The following is a 20102-nucleotide window of genomic DNA, read 5'->3' as shown; positions in this document are numbered from 1 at the left end:
TATACAGTTATTATTAATCCAATTGGATATTCAGTACAGGGATGTTAGCTTGCTCTTCTCATTCCCCTACACCCCAGCCAACTTTAAATTGAGTGGTAGGCGTGATCTCCAGTACAGACAATGCTGAGACCTCACTACAGACCTGATTCAACTTCTACTGAAGTCAGTGGAAAGACTTCCACCGACATCAATGGGCACAGGAATAGATCATTGCTAATGAAAGCCACTCACTTTTATGCATGGTGTAACTCAACAGAATCCATGCCAATGTGCTATTTTAAATAGAGTACCAAATCACATGGGAGCGGATGGCCAACTATGAAAAAGAAGAGGCAGTAACTGTGATTCTTCAAGATGTGTCCCCTTATGAGTGCTCCACTTCAGGTGCACATGTGCCTCTCAAGCCCTTGCTTGGAGATTTTCAGTTAGTGTCTGTTTTGCCCACACACACGCCTTCTGCCTCCTCTAGGCAGACACTGAAGCTATATTGAGGTGCATGGGCGAACCATTCTCAGTTCCTTCTCTACCCCAGACTGTCCTAGGAAACAGTCCGAAGCAGATGGGAAGGAAGTCTGGTAGTGGAGCACCCACAGCGGGACATAGCTCAAAGAACCAGTTACACGGCACAACGTGAGTAACCTCTTCTACTTCTTTGAGTAGTGTCCCTATGGGTGGTCCACTTCAGGTGATTCCCGAGCAGTATCCACAGAAGGAGGAGGGAATTTCAGAACAGAGTCCAGAATTGAAGATAATACTGCAGAACCAAGTGCTGCATCTGATCCGATGGCATGGATAAGAGCGTAATGTTTTGTAAATTATGTATTGAAGCCCATATAACAGCTCTACATATGTCAGAAATTGGTACATTTTTCAGTAATACTATAAATGTTGCCTAAGATCTGGTCGAATGTGTTATTACCTTAACGGGGGGCGGAGGAGATTGAGCACCCGCAGACTCATAACAAGTGAAACAACCAGACATCTATTTCAAAAGTCTCTGAATAGAGAGAGAGAATCCCCTGGATCTATTCACGATGGAGATAAAGAGCCTAGTGACCTTCAAAATTGCCAAAGCCCTTCTAATATCCAGGGAACAGAAATAGTATTCCTGCTGAGAGCTATGAGGTTTTGGGAAAACTACTGGTAGATGGACGGACTAATTAAGGTGAAAATCTGATAGAACATTCATTAAGAATTTAGGATGTGGGTGTAAGAGAACTTATCCCAGAGAACAATGTAAATGGGGGAGAAGGGAGGAGCTGCCATTCAGGCCCTGACTTCCCTGACCCTATGAACCGACAGGATGGTGACTAGGCAGTCTTCGTAAATAAATGGAGCAGGAAACAATGTGCCATTGGTTTGAATGGAGGTCTCATAAGGTGACTGACTATCAGGCTGAGGTCCCAGATAGGGGTGAGCTGTCTAACGCAGGGATAGAGAGTGCCCAACTCACTAATGAATCTAGACAATGGCAGGTGAGCAAATACAGAGAATTCCTCCATCGGGGGATGGGAGGCTGACATAGCAGCTAAATGTACCTTAGTCGAGCTGATGGATAATTCTGATTTCTTCAGATCCAGCAGGTAATCCAGGATGAGTGGCAGTGGATCTGAATCGGGGCAAAAGGAGCGATGACCACATCAATGACAGAACCCCTTCCATTTCTTTAGGCAAGCAGTACTTGTACTTCTGCAGAGCAGGCAGCCTCTAACCACTAGAACCGTCAAGGAACCACGCCCTGATGTGCAGAACCGCTAATTTGGGGTGAAGCATGCAACTTGCATCCTGACAGAGGAGGTGAGGAATGGCTGGAAGCTTGAATGGTGATTGGACAAATAGGTGAAGCAGGTATGCGTACCAAGGTTGTCTCTGTCCTGCCTAATCTTGTTCATGACCCACAGAATTAAAGGTGTAGGAGGAAACGCAGAAAAAAAAGACCCTTCTTCCAAGGCAAAAGGAAAGTGTCTCCCAAAGAGCGGTGACCGAGACACACCTCAAAGAGAAAAGAGGGCACCACTTCTTGTTTTCAGAGGTGGAGAAGAGGCGAGCCCTCAACCAACTAACAAAACTGCTGCTTGGATGAGGCCTGGGTGGTCAAAGAGAGTGCCTGAGTGGTTCTTTTTCTCTGGAATCTCGGTCTCTCTTTTGGAGATGGGGTGGGGGTGGGGGGGCTCAGTGGATCTATGGAATCCAGAAAACTGAGCATCACAATGTGACCTCTGGGCAATCTGTGACCTACTAAACCTCTTATTTGTAGATGTACCCAGGGATCGTAAAGCAGTGGATCTCAATCAAGGGTACATGTATCCCCGGGGGTACGCAGAGTTCTTCCAGAGGGTACATCAACTCATCTAGGTATTTGCCTAGTTTTACAACAGGCTACATAAAAAGCATTAGCAAAGTCAGTACAAATTAAAATTTCATACAGACATTGACTTGTTTTATACTGCTCTATTTATTATGCACTGAAATGTAAGTACAATATTTATATTCCAGTTGATTTATTTTATAATTACATGGTAAAAATGAGAAAGTAAGCAATTTTTCAGCAATAACAGCGTGCTGTGACACTTTTGTATTTTTATGTCTGATTTTGAAAGCAAGTATTTTTAAGTGAGGTGAAACTTGGGGGTACACAAGACAAATCAGACTCCTGAAAGGGGTACAATAGTTTGGAAAGGTTGAGACACTTCCACAAGATAATCCTTGAGTCTTTCAGCATGTGTAGGGACTCATTCATGGTTCCCATAAAGGGTTTCTGAACATCAAAGGGGAGGTCCTCCACAGCATTCTCTGCCTCTCTTAGAAACCCTGACAACTGAAGCCATGATGCCCTGTACATAACCACCCCCCTGGAGATGGATCTGCCAGCAGTGTCTAAGTTATCTCATCTAAGCAACCTTTCTCTCACTGGCCCCCCAGAAGGCCAGGCTGGGCGTGGTTCCGCCTCTGTGGGAAGGGATGGGACGCTAGTAAGTCCAGGTGACTTCCTTCTTCCGATCTACCTAGCCTGGCCACACCACCAAAGCCTTGTCTACTTGGACCTCAGAATACTCTGGAATTAGGTGCAAGGCTGCAACCTAGTTACCCTCCCTCTTGAGGGACATCACAGATGCCCGTGAGACCCTGGGACTGAGCCTGAACACTGGAGCCCCTGGTTTCTTCATTGGTTTCTTCACTGGAGCCCCTGATTTCTTGGAGTGAGAATTTGCACTCCTCCTTCCTAGAAGGCTCCAAAGTCTTCCCTTCCTTAGGGGAAGCCTGCTCCGAGGTAGAAGTGGTGCTGGATCTGTCCAGGGACAGATGTACCAGGGTTGAGGGGGAGGTGGTGTCTCCTGACCTGGTTCTGGATGCAGGGAGCATTCCATCATGAACAGTCTCAGCTTAATCTCCCTGTTCTTTCCTGCCCTAGAGTTGAGGGCCAAGCAGAAGTTACACTTCTGGGAGACATGGAACACCCCCAAGCAATGGACGCACTTAAGAATGGCCATCACTTACAGGAATAGCCTCTCCCCAGGAGAGGTAGCATTTGAAGCCTGGCAGGCCAGGAATGCCTTGCTAAGAAAACAAGTCTCCCAGAGGGGAACAAAACAATCCTCTCACTGCCTATACAAACTAACTCACTCTAACCACACTAACAACTACTAGAGTAAGGGTATGTCTATACTGCCGGGGCTGCAGTGGGCGCCACGGATCGATGTAGTGGGATCAACTGAGTGGGCTGTGGAAACCCACACAATCGATCACAGAAGTGCTTTCCGGTCTCTGCAGTAAATCCAACTTCCCCGCCCTCCCCCACACAAAAAGCAAAGTTGCGTTGACTGGAAGGCGTTTTCTGTCAACACAGCGCAGTGGAGACTCCGTGGTAAGGGAACGTTAGTAAGTTGACAGGAGATGCGCAAGTTTCAGTACGTAGCTTGCGTACCTCCCGTTGACACCGCCAGCAGTGTAGACCAGGCCTAAGTTTCTCAACACTACTGAAAAAAAACAGAAAGGCTGAGGCATAGTCCAGGCAGACACTCTAAGGCCAGATCCCTCTTAGGCCAAGGTGGTTCACCGATGCATTCCTATATAGCCCTGGTGTCTGACATTAGGAGGCTCAGGATGCATCCACAAGCTGAACTGTCACTGCTAGCTGAAAATCTCCAATCAAGGGCTTGAGAGGCATGTGCGCACCTGAAGTGGAGCACCCATAGGGACACTGTTTGAAGAAGAACTGATCTTTTGCAGCATTAGATTCCACTGATCTATACTTTAAATTTCCACTAGGGAGCACTATCACACTGACAAGCAAGGACTGTGAGAATTACTACATTAATCCTCCTTTTGTGCCAGAGGCCACTGGTGTTAAGGAGTTAGCTGAAGCTTTTTATGGCAGTAACTCACTCAGACTTAACCGAGAATTCAAGCATTTTAACAGTGCATTGTCCTGTGCTATTCAAAAGTATCACCCAACTTTAAACACATTTACTCAGCAATTTATTTTTTTAGACGGGGAAAGCCAGTAAAATACACCCTCCCTCCTGAAACTACAGGCTCCATAGATGCTCGATAAGTTCACACATGGGGAATGAATTCTTCCCCCTCCCCCTCCTCTCCTGCCTCATTTGCTAAATCTATTGTGACACTAATTACCATGGTCCAGAGCTTCAAGATTTTTGTATGGCTTTTTCCCTGCCCCACCTCTAGGAATTTCACATATAAATCACCGCATTTATTATACAGGGGAAAGTGTCAAGGAGGCAGAGTTCCCCCACAAGCAACTGAAATGCAGCTGCAGGCTCTTGCACAAGATCATGTTTCTCAGAATTCTCTTAGTATTTTGGTGTTGGGGCAGCGGGGTGGAAAGGCACACAAAGTCACTGAACATAAAACACTTTTTAAAACAGATTTAGCTTTTCATACATAAAATATGTCCCACCAAGTTAGGTACAGACTACTGCAGATGAAATTTACTTTGGCTTGGGCTGAAACATAAAGTGCAGTGGGTGGAGGAGTATGTTCAGAGACTAGCATGTACATAGAATTTAAATCAGGTGGAAGGCTTTCTGAAAACTCACCTATCACACGATGCCTCGAGCAACCAAGACTATGCTATCTCGATATATTTATTTTAGAACAAGCTATACAGAACCATCAAGACATCCATATGATTGCTGCCATAACCCTCATCCTTCTGCACTCCAGCAACTTGCTTTGCCAGCCTAACCTGTGCCATGTCTAAAATGTACTGTAAGCTCTTTAGGGCAGGGACCCTCTCTTCTTGTATCTTTTGTACAGCTCATAGCAAGGTAAGTGCTATAAAATAATGAGTAATAGACAGCAGCCACTTTCTATTTCCCTTATGCTTTCCTTCTGAACAAAAGCTCAGCTGCAGAGGCTGAATTTGAAGACTAAGCATCAGGCTTGAAGTAATTATATTCCCTGGAAGCACAGGTTTAAGCCCTTGCAGAGTCAAGTAGATTTACAGAATATATAGACTACCAGAAAGTTTGTTCAGATTATGAAGCCAAAAGGGACCATTCTGATCATCTAGTCTAACCTCCCATCTAAAACAGGACACAGGACTTTCCTGAATTAATTCCTGTTTAAACTAGAGCAGATCTTTTAAAACACATCGAATCTTGATTTAAAACTTGCCAGAAATAGAGAATCTACCACTACAGTAAAAATTTCTAATCTGAATTTGTCTAAATTCAACTTCCAGCCACTGGATCTTGTTATACTTTTGTTTGCTAGACTGAAGAGTCCTCTATTATCAAACTTCTGTTCCCCATGTAGGTACTTATAGATTGTGATCAAGGGGCAGCCTTTAAAACCTTCCCTTAGTTAAGCTAAACAAATTGAGCTCTTTGAGTCAATTGTTAGAAGGCTTGTTTTCTAATCCTTCAATCATTCTTGCGGCTCTCCTGAACCCTGTCCAATCTATCAGCATCCTTCTTAAATTGTGAACACCAGAACTGGACACAGTATTCCAATGTATAGGTCCTTTGGATAAGAACTAAACTGAGGTCCTGCCTACTCCATCTGGACATTAAATGTCCCCTGGCATCTCCAAAGGAGGATTTGTCCCCCCATGTTTTTGGCCTCAATTCCTTTCTTCTACGAGGGCTCTGCAGTGTGGTGGCACAGACTACTTACCTGGCTAATACTCTTCCACTATATCAGTGATGGGTGAAGCAATTCCTGTATGGGTATCTTTTGCAAAATATTTTACCTATGCATGATACATGAAATATCTCCTCCCTCCTCTATTCAACAAAATCATCACCAGAAGGTCATGTATTTTAGAAAGAGACAAGGTTGGTGAGGTAATACCTTTTATTGGACCAACTTCTTCTGCTGGTGGAAGTTTCAAGCTTTCAAGTTTCACAGAGCTCTTCAGGTCATGAGTTGAAGAACCATAGTTATGCAAAAAGACAATACCTGTGTGCTATGGCAGGTTTGTGTCCTTCCCCTTTACACCAAGGGACATCTTCATGTAGGTAGGACAGTCCACGGGCCATCGTTTCTGCAATATGGCAGAGTTCATTCCAACTGATAATATTCCCCTTCAGGTAATCTGTCAGAGAGCCCTGAGAAACAGGACATCATATGTTCTTAGAACTTAATTACAGACCCTGGTAAGTGACAGTTGTACGAAATCATCAGCTGAGAGAATAGTTTTAATGAGTTCTTGAGAAATTTGAACTTGGATGTGACAGAAAAGCCCACATGCAAAGAATAAAACCAGAAGAGAAGAGTTAAGAACGTTGGTGAAATACTATCACTTTCCCAGACTCATTGTAACACATGGATTTAGAGTATTTGAAATAAAAATACCTAATGGCTTTAAAACTTAGTTCCACCAGGTCTAGCTACCTCCACAAAAAACTGGAGCAGCCATACAAGAAGGAGAAAGCCTTAAATGAGAAAAGATTTTGCATTCCACCAGCTGGCTATGGAAATGATTGACTCAATGAACCTTGGATTAAACACAAGGATAACATTGCAGGCTCAAATCTGGATTTGTGCATGTTTGTTTTATTTTAAATGTTAGTTATATTTGATAACTAAAGCAATCCATGAAACAGAGATATGCTGTGAGTTCTAAGTAAACACAAAGCTTGTCTGAAAGTGCAGAGTAAGGATTAGGACAGTCTGACTGTCTGCTCCGAGTGCTATCTCTCAGGTTTGCCTACACACATGTGCAAGGTTACTACTGCTTACAAGAGCTAATGCTGGCCTTTTCCACTTCTCGTCCTGTCCTGCAGAACAGACTGATTTTCCAAAGCCCCAGTTTTTCTGAGAAATCTTTAAACCACGGGTTAAGTTTGCCTTTTTAATTTCAACAAACTGAAAGATAGCTCCCCATGGAGAAGTGAGAGATACTTTGGAATAGCTTCAAGGGGAACCTGACATTCCAAAGTGGCTATTCAAATGCTAAACACCCATTCCAAATCCTGCATAGTTGTCCCAATAAGCATCAGTCCCTTTAGCCCCCAAATGGAGATGTGGATGTATGGTACCTTGTCATGGAAAGCTGTGATCAGCCATAGCTCCATCTCCAGGTTTGTTCCTCGCTTCTCTGCCGCAATAAACTGCAAAAGGTTTTCGTGTTTCATGCCAGGGGTGTTGAAGATTTCTCTCTCACTCTGCCAGGATTGTTTATCCTAAAGCAGAGGGAAACATGATCAAAGACCATTCCTAAATTAAACCCTTCATTTAAAGCAAATAGTTGCCATGACACAGTGCATTGCTGATGCTCCTCAAAGTCATTCTTGGAGGTCATAAAAACGAGAACGGATGCCTTTAAAATTAGTCAGTTTCCCAAAAGGTCTACAGGGGGATACTCAGCCCCTTCCCAAGCCATCATCAGATATTTCTTTAGTCTCATTAAAAAAGTGAAAACTAACAATACAAAGTCACTTATAAATAAATGTAGCCAAGATTTCTGCAAAAGCAAATAAAAGAATAAAGTCTATGCAAATAGTACCTAGATTTATATTTTAGCTGTAATTATTAAGATTATCATAAACCATAATGGACTGTGTAGATGTTCAACTAGTTAGCCACAGCTGGTCTGGAGCTAGGATATGAAATTCTCCTTCCATAAAACCATGATGGCAAAAACAGTGAAGAGGAGGAATAAAGAGGAAGGAACCAGGGAAGGGGCACAAAGATTTTTCAGTCATTTTTCTTCAACGGAAGATATTTGATTGTTTTGGTCTTTCCATTTGCAATTCTCATAGAGTTTTCAATGTTCAAAGTGAAAAATATAATGATTCAGCACAGTACTGTTCCTGTGCAATTTAGTTTTCACTCCATTAGGACTGTGGCTTTGTGAGCTGCAAATTACTTGCTAGGTTCGGGCCTGGATTCACAATTTACCCAGGCAACAATCATGCAAGATCTGGGATTAACATGGACACTTGTGCACTGTTTGGCTATTGTAGTGCATTCTGCCTCCCTGAATATCTACAACTCTAAACTTTCAGACTAAAGTTAAAAAGCTCCGTAGATTTCAAAATGGGATTGTTTGACCAGCTTGAAACACCAACTGCTGCAGATGGCATTTGCTAATGAGGTAAACATACTAAAAGGTGTATAGAAGTCCTTGAACTTCTCACCTGTATGGGGAAAATTTTCACTGCTACATAGTCATTCATCAGCTGAGCCTTCCAGACACAGCCAAAGCGCCCCCTAGCTTTGATCTCCAGTAATTGCAAAGGCTTAAGACCAACCAGCGGAGAAGGGGGTGGTGGACCAGGGTCCTAGAAGACAAAACAAGGATACAGATACAGATTACAAACTGAAGTCAAGAGGAAAAAAGGAATTTTATTTGATTGAAATTTTACTGTTCAAACCAAGTTATGAATAAGTAGCAGAGCAGTGTGAAATTCACATTTTGTTTTGCAAAATTTTCGCATGAAACACTTAGCCAATGAGATGGCATTTCCCACCCTCAAATGTGGTTTATATGAAATGTTAAACTACTTTTTGCAGCAAATTATGGCAAAACCTTGAATTTTCTTATGTCTTCAATGCCAAGGCTCTCTTCACTTGGAAAACATTTACATCTTAATGATATCTCCTTCAGTTTTGTTATAAAATAGCAAAATACACCTAGAATTTCAAATAGTTTTGAAGTTCATTATGAATATTTCAGACCATTTTAATGAATAGCAAGTAAACAGGTTTGTCACCCAATCAGGCACAATAAGCTTCCATAAAAATAACAGCTGTATAAACTCAGTGTTTGTATGAAAGATGCTATTTTATGATACAGTGTAGCTTCATGTAAAGGAGTCGTTGGCCTCCTCCAACCCAAATCTATCTTCCATGTTTGTAAAGCTCATTTGGCATAGGTCATTTCTAGCCATGCAGGAATAAAAAGGTGATCAGCACCTCAAACTAAAATTAGGCCATAAGATTTTTTTAATTTCACCTAATATAAAAATATTGTTCTTACAGCATGTGCTAAGACAGGCATTATGAATTCCAGCATGGTACTGCAACACTTTTTTAACAATTTAACAAAGCAAAGAGAAAGTTATGCCATCTTAAATTAATAATGTGCTATCCAAGGACAATCAATCTAAGAGGATTGAAATACTCAAACTGAACAGCTTCTGTACCTTCTTAACCACCATGTAAACTTAATTCCACTAAGTTTACAAAAAGAAAAAAAAGAAAAAAAAGTCAACTCTTGCACTTTAGTTTTCAAGGTATGAGGCTTCTGACTCACCTCATTAATGTCAACGTGCCCATATGGGGGCTTTCGGTGACGATACATCCAGAAGGCCAAGAGAATGGCCATTGACAGGACAGCAATTGGAAGCAGAGAGTAAACCAGAATGTTGAGTAGTGAGGGTGTTGGTGGTGGTGGTTCATATATTACTGTAAGAGTGGAGGGGAATAGTAAGTGAAACAGGATTTTTTAATATTTGCAATGGCATTAGTGGCTGTAGTTCCAGACATACACAAGCATTTGCCCTCCCCCGACTCCTCAACAGACATTTGCTGGTGTGACACTCACGCTCTTGTAATGACCAGTTTATTAATAAAGATCTAGCCATGCATGCTCTAAAGTACCACATTAGAACTTCCCCAAATAAGTTCCATGGACCCAAGCGAAGTAGGAAATTGCCTGCTGCAGTTACTAAGTCCACATGCTTGCCTGCTGTTAACTCCAAAGGGTTTACATGGGCAAGGATGCCAAAGACTCCCCCCCACCACTGCCATTATCTAACAAAGAGAAAGGTTTTCCAGCCATGGTAACAAGATGTCAGTTTAAAGTAAAATGCTGCAGAAGCCATCAGCAAAAGTACTGTCTTCACAGTAGCTCCAATTCCCCATTACATCAATAAAGCTGCCGTACAAAGAATGGGAAGTCTAAATAGAGCCATGTTGCTACACTGGAGACATAGAAAGATGGGAAAGGACAAATATCAATATCTGCCGAATTAAACAAAAATATCAGTAGGGAAAGGCTTATTTTTATTATGAGACTATGAAGGGTATTTTAATAATGATAGATAATAAAAACAATTACAAATTATTTAATTATTAAACAATTAATAACTTTTTCATAAAGTCCTGGAAAATTTGATAAGGATCTGACTAATAAAGTTCTATAAACATTATTCTGAAAATCTATACAGTTCAACAGAGAACAAGACCCTTTCTATAGATTCCTTAAGACCACCCTATAGAAAAGATATATGTTCTCCATTAAAATTTTATAGGATGGTTTAAAAGAAACCTATAGAGAAGTATCATTTTCTTTTAACTCTAATACTTTTTCCATAAGAGAGAACTTGCTATTATTTGCCCTTTATCTTATAACCAGAAATGCTGGAAATCACCACAACGGCATAACCATTCATTTCTAATCTCCTCAGCCAGCAAAGTACACTAGGAAGTTAGTTAAGTGGGACAGTTTGTCCAGACTCATAAGTTTAACTATATTATTTCTCCTCTTACTAGGCTTCCTTTTGCATTAATCCACCTTGAGTATTCATCATAAAGCGAATGTATTCCTTGTTAATGATATACAAAGTTTCTGTTCAATACACTTTACTCAAAAGATTAGAACAGCAACATTTTTTAAAAAGTGCTATGTAAAAACATCTATCTGTTAAACTTCCAAAGTTTGTAACTGAAAGCATCTTCTGATTTCTTGCTTGCTACACAGACCCCCACAAACCAACAGAGATCAAGGTTCATAAACAGATTTTTTTCCCTCTCCAAAATGAGTCACTTACCTTCTGGACCAGTTACTTCAGGTAAGTGAGTGAATTTCTCATTGCAATAGTTCCCCTCACAGCAGCAGAAAAATACTTGAGGGTTCTCTTCTGTGGCTACACATTCTTGCCTATATCAGTGACAGAAGGAGTAGAGGAACAAAGAGAAGAGGGGGTAAAAAGTAAGTGAATTGCCTTATACTGTCCCTTGGATGTGAAAATCTGACTATAGTGATTTCTGTTTTTCTCCTCCTTCTATTGCATTCTGCAGATCTATAATCTTTTAAGATGAACATATTTTTAAGGGAGTAACCAAGAAAGAGACTTTGCCATAGAATTCTAATTTCTAGACATTGTCCATGAGTATGCAAAAGGGTAAATTAAACCCCGGTTAAGAGTGAACATTCCAGTACTTTTGGCAGACTGTCAGCATGCACTTTTCTTTCTTTCTTCCTAGATCTTTAATCACACTTTTTTCCTCACCAGTCATCTGCGTCATTCAGTGCACTGGATGGACAATGCTCAGGGAAAGAAATGGGCTGTGTCCAGTGAATGAGGCTGAGGAGCCTTGTCTGATTTGCTCTAGCAGTTAAAAGGTAGGGGGATTGCAGGAAGAAAAAGGATGGTTTTGTGGTTAAGGTAGGAGAACTCAGTACTACCCCTGCCTCTGTCACTGAGCTTTTTATATGATACTGAATAAGTTACTTTAATTAAAATGTTGGTACGTAGCCACTACTTATGTGTTCTTCATTTTCTGGGTACTCAACTTGAATCACCTGGAGGCTGATCTGCAGAAGGGCTGAGCACTCACAACTCCAGGGGAAGTCAATGGGAGCTGTGGATTCTCAACATGTCAGTAAAGCAAGGCTCGCATGGAAAAAAACAGTTTATGATAAAGTAATTTAAGACTATTATTATTGATATGAACAAATGGACCAAATTAATGTTGCACAGGCAACCAAAATTCTGGCATTTCCTAATTTTGAGTGCTTGATTTGGCAAATAAATGAAGTTCTTTTAGCATAAATTTTTTGGAAGGGGACCTATTTTAAGGCTGCTCAGCTTCAACTTTTTAGAAACATTCTGATCCCCATGAATTTCAAAGCCCTTTAAGTATTATCCAGGTACTTCAGCTCACCAGGCTATACTTGGTTTTTCACATCTAACTTTAAACCTTGTAACTCAGCAACACTGGATAAAAAGTTTCCTGTTTAAATGTAATGATGTGGCACTTTAGACTGGAAGGAGGCCAGAAACCCTCCTTGAGCCAGGCCCACCTTTGTAGTTACTGTATCTAACAATATTTCCATTTTATTGGTGTGTCCTCTCTAACACCTGCATTAGTTGTCTTACTAATAATTAGTTGCCTTAATAATAAAGACTAGGTCTTATTCATGCACTTAATATAGTTTCCTACTTCAAATAATTCCTAGTTCACTTTAAAGGATTTCCACCTATACATTGGTACCTGTCTTAAGAAATGTAAGTTGTAGCTTTAAATATTCCCAGTTGTCTCTAGCTCAAATATCACTGCAGTTACCTAGCCATGCTGTTTCAATATTTTGTGCATCTTAAAGAGATTCTCATACAGGTCTCAAACAAACTTCATCCATTTTCCACACATCCTCTTTCCTGCAAGGCCAGTGCAAAAGATGTTCCAAGGACTGTTGTAGTGCTCTACTACTCCTTCCCCCTCCCCCTCCGCACAAGTTGCTACTGTTTACAAGCACCTGCTTTACTTGTCAGTTATTACTCTCTCCAGTACATTACCAGCTACTTTTAGTTACTAAGGTTGCAGATTTGTGCTCTATGAACTGTATCAAAATATTTTCTAAATCCAGCTAAATTATATGCATAACTTCCTTCCTTCAAACACATTGAGGAAGTAGTAAAACAATCATGTGTCTGACATTATTACTCTATTTGTGAATCCATGCCAAGCCTCCTTTATTGTAACATCAATAGCACATAGCTATAGTAAGGGTGGAGAAGGCCCTTGAAATACATGGCACTATTTTCAGTGGCTTACTCCTTCATGGAAAAAAATTAGCTTTTGAGCTGAAATTTTTCATACAAGATCTCAGCCAGAAAGTGATTTCATTTTTTAGTTCAAAGAAACATCAGCCACTCCAAGTGAACAAAGATGTTTCAATAAATTAAGCAATGTTTCCATATACCTCTTCCTGAACTCAGACCACTCAAAACATTTGAATTTAATGGCAGTAGACTTAAGAGTATTTGTAGCCTTCAACGGAGAATTCATATTTTGCTATGTCTGTTGGTTAAGAAATTATGTTAACGGGTGAAAACAGCCTACTCTGCATAGACAATTCATTATTTCCCTTAATTGGTTCAGACTGTGCCCAGATATACAACCCTGGACAGCCTGACATTCTACTTAGCAATACAGTAAAATATAATATAGTGGGAGAGAACTACACTTTTTTCTATAGCTGTAAGTGCACATTTTGTAGTAATTAATATGCTCTTCAAGTGAATTTTAATCCTGCTCCTCCAGCGAGACTATGCACATAAATGAATTGTGCACTGTTGATTTATTTTTAAATTGCACCTTTTTGTACAGCTTTAAATGCACATGTGCCATGTTATGGCATATTTGTTGGGTGATCATATAATGAAACACCACTTTAATACACAAGTATGAGGGGTTTAGATACTAACTGTTTAAATACTGTAATGCACACATAAGAATCTATATAGATTCTTACATCACATCTATGCCTTTACAGATTAGATTAGCTAAAGGACAGAGTTAAGATTGCTCTAAGAACCATAACCCTATATTTCCTGACCTTTGCATCATTAATATCTCAATCTTAGTGTTGCAACAAGGTAGCATTTGGCATACAACACTGACGATTATTTATGTTACAAAGTGAAAGACACTAGCAACTGATAGAACATGTAGACTTTCTTTTTTTGCAGGAGACACCTCACAGGTAATAACGTAGTAACACAGCTGCATCCCAATAAGATTGCCCCTAGGAGCCCAGCAGCTTGTGCATGTGTTCTGAACACAAAAGCCAGTAAAGGCGATGAGGACATTAACGCAGCTGCATTCATTTTAAAGGCACGTTTGTCACATTTTATAATCATTTTATCCTTTCTCCTGGAATCAAAGCAAAACAGCATGGGGCAACTACAAGGACACCATCAAGATAAAAACTGAACACTCAAGGAGTTTATAATTAAAACTGACTTGGTTAAGCTAAAATTAAAATCTTTCTAAAAATTTGAAATGGAGTTTTCAGCATTTATGTTGTTTGTTAACACTTTGTATTTCACTCAGCTTGGACCATGAAACTAGACCAGTCAGTTGTACCTTCTAGTTCTAATGCTACATGATTAGTGTGTTATAAGCATGGGTTCTCAATCTCGGGTGTGCAAACAGGTTTGAAGGGATTGCAACCATCCTCCTTTTTTTATAGCTAGATGGAAGGGGTTGGAAGGTCCAGAAACATTCTTCTGTTGTAACACAAGATAACAACGTGGAAGAGGTTGAGAACCACTGCATTACAGCAGGAGAGCATTGTGTTATACCATGCCACTGTAAGAGTCCTGCTGTATTTGGGATCATACACTATATGAGGAAATGTGGTTATGCTAAACACTTCTGTTTGAAAATAGAAAATGGTAGTGAAACATTCCTATTCTCATGAGGATCAGCACTGCAATGACTAAGAGGTCTGGAAGAGCTGATTTATTGGGAAAGAGTAAAAACTAAATGAATATGGAGCTTGACTATGCAACTACTAAGAGGACAGGTATGGTGAGAAAGTAATCCTGCTACAAATATTTGAAAGAATCAGAGGAATTACTTACGAACTACGTGGTGGGGCAAAATAGCTAAGAGGAATGAGACAGAGCTAGGAACAACTTCAATGAATAGAACATACTTGTTGACTTAGGGCCAAATTTGGCCCCGACTTAATCCCATGGATTTCAAATAGGGTTGCACTGGAAATAAATTAGGGTAGAATTTCCTATGAGACCTAAACTCCAGAACACTCTCTCCCAAGTAGTGGTGGAAACCCCATATCTGAGAATATGTAAAATCAGATTGGATAAAAAAACTAGGAAATACACAGTTGGGAATAATCCTACTTTTGCGGGAAAATGGAAGTTTTTGCCCATACCTTTGAGCACTACGATTCTACTATCCCACCTTTTATCTAAAATTTTAACACTAAACATGTATCTTGGGCTCAGAACTAATGGACAGTGTTCCTTTAAACTTTGAAATTAAGGAAAACTTCTTAAAATTACAAAATTGTTTTCCTTAAATAACATAGCGTCAGGGTGCCCAAATATATGAGGTAAAGACCATATTTTCCTAAAATCCAAACTCTTTGATGCATCCAGACCCTTCACACAGCAGTGCTCATCTCCCCTACAACTGGTTACAGGTAGCACTACACCCCAACACACTTTGTACTTCCACGTTCCATCCCTCCATTTTCTCACAACTACAATCCCACCCTCAATCCAGCTAACAGGGACAAGGAGTTAAGAAACTCTTTACAATATCATAAAAGCAAGAACATCCTGAACCCTGATACTCCCCCCCTTCCCCTGAGATTGGTGTTTTTCGAGACAGCTCCAAATGACTCCATGTTTTCCTTTATGTAGCCAAGTACTCTTGGAAGAACATATTGCTCTTCACTCAATGGTACAGGACACATTTTTCAGAGCATGCCAGAATTACTGAGCTTTACTGTGAAAAAATACCCAAAAAGTGCCTTTTGGGGCTTCCATACTGAAAGCAAAGGGTTGTTAATTGCTTGTATTTCTCTCAAAATTCTCACTTAAAGCAGGCTTATGGGGCCCAGTTGAATAGAGCTTCTTCTCCCATCACTAATGCAATTTGCAAGCCTTTCCCACTTGAAATACAATTTAAATTTGTGTCTCAGGTGATCAGCCTGGCTATTACCTGTCATAGCAGTTGAAGTCATCTAGCCAGCAGCCTTTCTTCACCAACTCAATGGAGCCTGAGTTGTTTCTCCAAGAAGCATAGCAATGGAGCCGTTTGTCCTTCTCTCCTTCACAGCGTTCCACGCCACTCTGGTTGGTCTTCTCCAACTCCCAGTTGGCATTGTAATAGATGCATTCTCTCGTCTCTGCCTCGCCACGTCCTGGCCCTGAATATCCAAAACCAAAATATGTTTAAATGAAATCAAAGTGAAATACATGAATAGACATTTACACATGCTTGGCTGCTGAGTATCAGTGAAGTGGGTATACTACTTGGTTTGCATGTTGTATCTTTAACCACTCTTATATGGTACACAGCCCTGTAACAGCTGAGCATCTCACATTTAATTAACTCATTTGTCTTCCCCACCCTGTGAGGCAGAGAAGCATTATACTCATTTCACAGACAGGGAACTAACCCACAGAGAGATTATGGGATTCGCTCAAGGTCAGAGAGGAAGTCTATGGTAAAGCTACGAACTGAACAGAGATCTCCTTGAGTGTCAATCCAGTGCTTTAACCACAAGATCATCCGCAGAGGAAGTGTAATGTTCAAGTGACCAGCCATGTCCTGCAGAGCTCTGTGAGACAGCCCATGTCTGGCCTCGTCTTCAGTACAGGAACATAGCCAACGGCGGCCTAGGTCTGGAATGTGATGTGCCACCTTAAACTAAGCGCGCTCCACTCAGCTCAGAACAGAGCATTATGAGATATACCTTCTCGTTAAATACGAGGTCTGCTGGAATATTCTCTTTTTGGAAACCCAAGGCCCCTGGAAAGTTGTTACAATTGCACTTGGATTTCCCTGGGTGTAACAATACTGGTAAATTCACACAAGTGCAACCAACACTTCAGTACTATTAGTAGGCCAGCTTCCAAAGAAAACACTTCAGAAACTCATCATCATACCCAAACGAGAGTGTATGCAATTTGTACGTCCTAACCATCAAAGGAAACTATTGTTTTGCTGGACCCTCACACAGCGTAATCACTACCCTCACCATGACAGAAACACTCTATCTGAAGGAAGAGGTTCCTTTGGGGGTGTGAGGGAACTATTCATGATAGGTGAAATTCATCCTATGCCTCACCTAAGCCCCACTTATGCCTTACTATAATAAATTAATATACATTAATAACATGCTTAGCTAGTCTGAGGGCATAAGTGGGACATCGGCCTCAGACAGGGTCCCTGCACAGGGGTGAATCTCATCTGACATGATTCCCTGCTTCCCGTCCCCCCATTAACTTGACTGAAGCTTAGGCTGTGTCTATACTACAGCTTATGGTCGGCATAATTTATGTGGCTAAGGGGTGTGAATCCTGAGCGGCATAAGTTACACCAACACCAGCACCAGTATGGGCAGCGCTATGTCAGCAGGAGAGCTTCTCCTACCAACATAGCTATTGCCGCTTGTGGGGCTAAAGTAGTTAAGCTGACAGGAGAGCTCTCTCTCCTCAGTTTAGAGTGGCTACATTAGAGAGCTTACAGTGGTGTAAACTCTATAATGTACCTGTATCCTTACACGGTAACTGGGTTGAGTTACGGAAGCCATCATGAACTGGTGCAACCAAACAATCTTTCCTCATCCTACACTGATACTAACACGACTGTGGCTAGAAGCTAAAGTAGTAAGGAGGCCCTTACTGGATTCAAAATGAAGTGCTGCCAAAAACAGTTACACTGATCTAAAGTACCAAAAGAATTGTTTTAATTTTTTTTTAAAAAGGGGAGGAGGGTCAAGTGGGAGGTAGAACAGATCACACTCAGACATGCACAGTCTTATGTCTCAAAAAATCCTAGCTTTGTTATAGACATATTCTGCATGAGGAATTTGAAAGACTAATGTTAAAAGTGGGAGGAGAAATCAAATGCACGAACACACATCAAGAACGGAGTATAAATAGAAACCCCAGAAACATCGCCACTGAGCCACAAATAGCAGGTTGCTTTTTAAACTCCCACTGAGATGCTGAACTATAAACACATTACACACAAGCAGAAATAATAGTTTAGGTTTTCAAATTAGTATTCTCCTTTTAGGCTGCAGTCATACCATCATGGGATCACCCCAGCGAAAAAAAGGTCAGGCCTGGACATTTAGTTTGATAGGTTGCTTCCAAGGATAATCTAGGTATTGTAGTAATAGGTGTGGTGATTCAGTAAACGACATTGAATCAATACCCCAGCATAGTGATAAGGTAACAACAGTGCTGCTAGAATTGTCATTATCTTGGTAAGATGTAAAATCAAACTTTTAACTCCTTGAAAATCTCAACACACTTTCAGGGTTCAATTCTGCCTACTTTACAATCTGCCTTGGGGTTAAGGCACTTAGTCCCCATTACTACAGTACCTGAGCACCTCATAATCATGAACATATTTATCTGCACAACACCTCCAGGAGGTAGAGCAGGGCTATTATCCCCACTTTAAAGATGAGGCACAGAGAGACTACGTGACTTGCCCATGGTCACATAGGAAATCTGTGGCAGAGCAGGGAATTGAACTCAGGTCTCCCAAATCCCAGGCTAGCACCCTAACTACTGGATAAGCCTTCCTTTCTACAGTCTACAACCCCCTGATGTGCATTAAATCTTCCTCACTTCCTCTCTTAATTGTTGTAGGGTGGTAAGATTTGCCTCCATTTCATTGGTGGATATAAATCTGTAGAGAGCTTGGAGAGTGGTTTGCATTCAAGGAGCTATTCTAGTGTAAATTTAGCCGTCTACATCAGGAAATTAGTCCACTACTGACAACAGGTGCTGAACAAGGTTTAAGTACAAGGATGGACCAGGACAAACCATGGCTTCTGAAATGGTGCTGAACATGGTTTGCTCTAAGCCATTCTTGCAGTTAAACCTTGCCACGCACCAGGTCAGCTGCCCTGATTACTTGATACCTGTCATCAGCACTGGGTAACTTTTCTGGCAAGGAGAAAACTCAGACCAGAGAAACTCTCTTCATTTTTTAAAGAGGTGTTCAATTCTCCAATACTTCTCTTTTTCCAAGAAGAATAATTAATCTGTATCATAGGAGAGATTTAAAGGGTGGGAAAGAGCCATAAAGCTGATCTTTGAAACAGAAAGTTATATTCAAAACACACACAGGAGAGTTCAATTTTAACAGCACCTGAAGGTTTTATCAGACTTGCAAATCTCCATCCAAGTCCTCGTCTGACAGCCTGATCTAGTGAACCAAGCAGAGGGATGGCAGCCCCCAAGTCAGACAACTTCCTGTATAACCTCAGACACAACTGCATAACCTCCACTACTCCATCTGTAAAGTGGGGATAATACGATTTGCAAGGATGCTGTCATTCGTACTGTTTGCACAGTGCTTTGGAAAGAAAATGTAAAAAGCAATAGCTGTAGTTCTGGGACCAGAAAGCAGCAGACACTTGAGCATGAGAAATTCTATAATGAGACTGGGAAGTGCCCTCCCACAGAACATGTGTCTTCCCTGGAGCAAGCTTCGGACTAAGGGTAAAACTTGCTTCCTAAAATAAAATAAAATAAAATAAAATAGTCTATATCCAGCAAATACCTTACCTGCATCACAAGTCCACCTGAGTTGCAGAAAAATAGGGTTTTCTTGTTTTTGTTTTTTAAAAAACAGCCCTTAAAGGTAGTTATCTTAAAGAGACACTTTCTACAATTGCACTGTTTGCAACATGCTCTTAGTTGCAAGAAGCCATCTGCCAACTGTCTCATCCTGCCGTGTTTCTACAACTACATGGACCATGGTGGAACCCTTTTGTTTCTCTCCAGGACAGTCTCAGTGGGAAGGTACACAGCTTTAGGAATGGGTATTAAATTACCTGCAGCTGCAGTGCAACAAAGGGCGCTCGCACATTATTCTGTAATGGGTCACATTGAGCCCTG

General features: G+C 41.0%; 1 protein-coding gene across 1 annotated transcript in view; it reads right to left on the bottom strand.

Annotated features, from left to right (window-relative positions):
- The window catches only part of ACVR2B (activin A receptor type 2B), a 139626-nt gene that overhangs the window by 14203 nt on the left and 105321 nt on the right, over positions 1-20102 (bottom strand). The window contains exons 2-7 of the mRNA XM_067542765.1: positions 16177-16384; positions 11247-11356; positions 9728-9879; positions 8610-8753; positions 7509-7652; positions 6427-6575 (exon numbers count right to left, since the gene is read on the bottom strand). Of these exons, the coding sequence (XP_067398866.1) occupies positions 6427-6575; positions 7509-7652; positions 8610-8753; positions 9728-9879; positions 11247-11356; positions 16177-16384 (907 nt within the window). The remainder of the gene's footprint in view (positions 1-6426; positions 6576-7508; positions 7653-8609; positions 8754-9727; positions 9880-11246; positions 11357-16176; positions 16385-20102) is intronic.

The sequence above is a fragment of the Emydura macquarii genome, unplaced genomic scaffold (assembly GCF_026122565.2).
Source record: "Emydura macquarii macquarii isolate MOO-44397 ecotype Brisbane River unplaced genomic scaffold, CSIRO-AGI_Emac_v2 contig_719, whole genome shotgun sequence".
Taxonomy (NCBI): domain Eukaryota; kingdom Metazoa; phylum Chordata; order Testudines; family Chelidae; genus Emydura; species Emydura macquarii.
The sequence above is the reverse complement of the archived record's forward strand: the minus strand, read 5'-3'. Positions and strand labels throughout refer to the sequence as shown.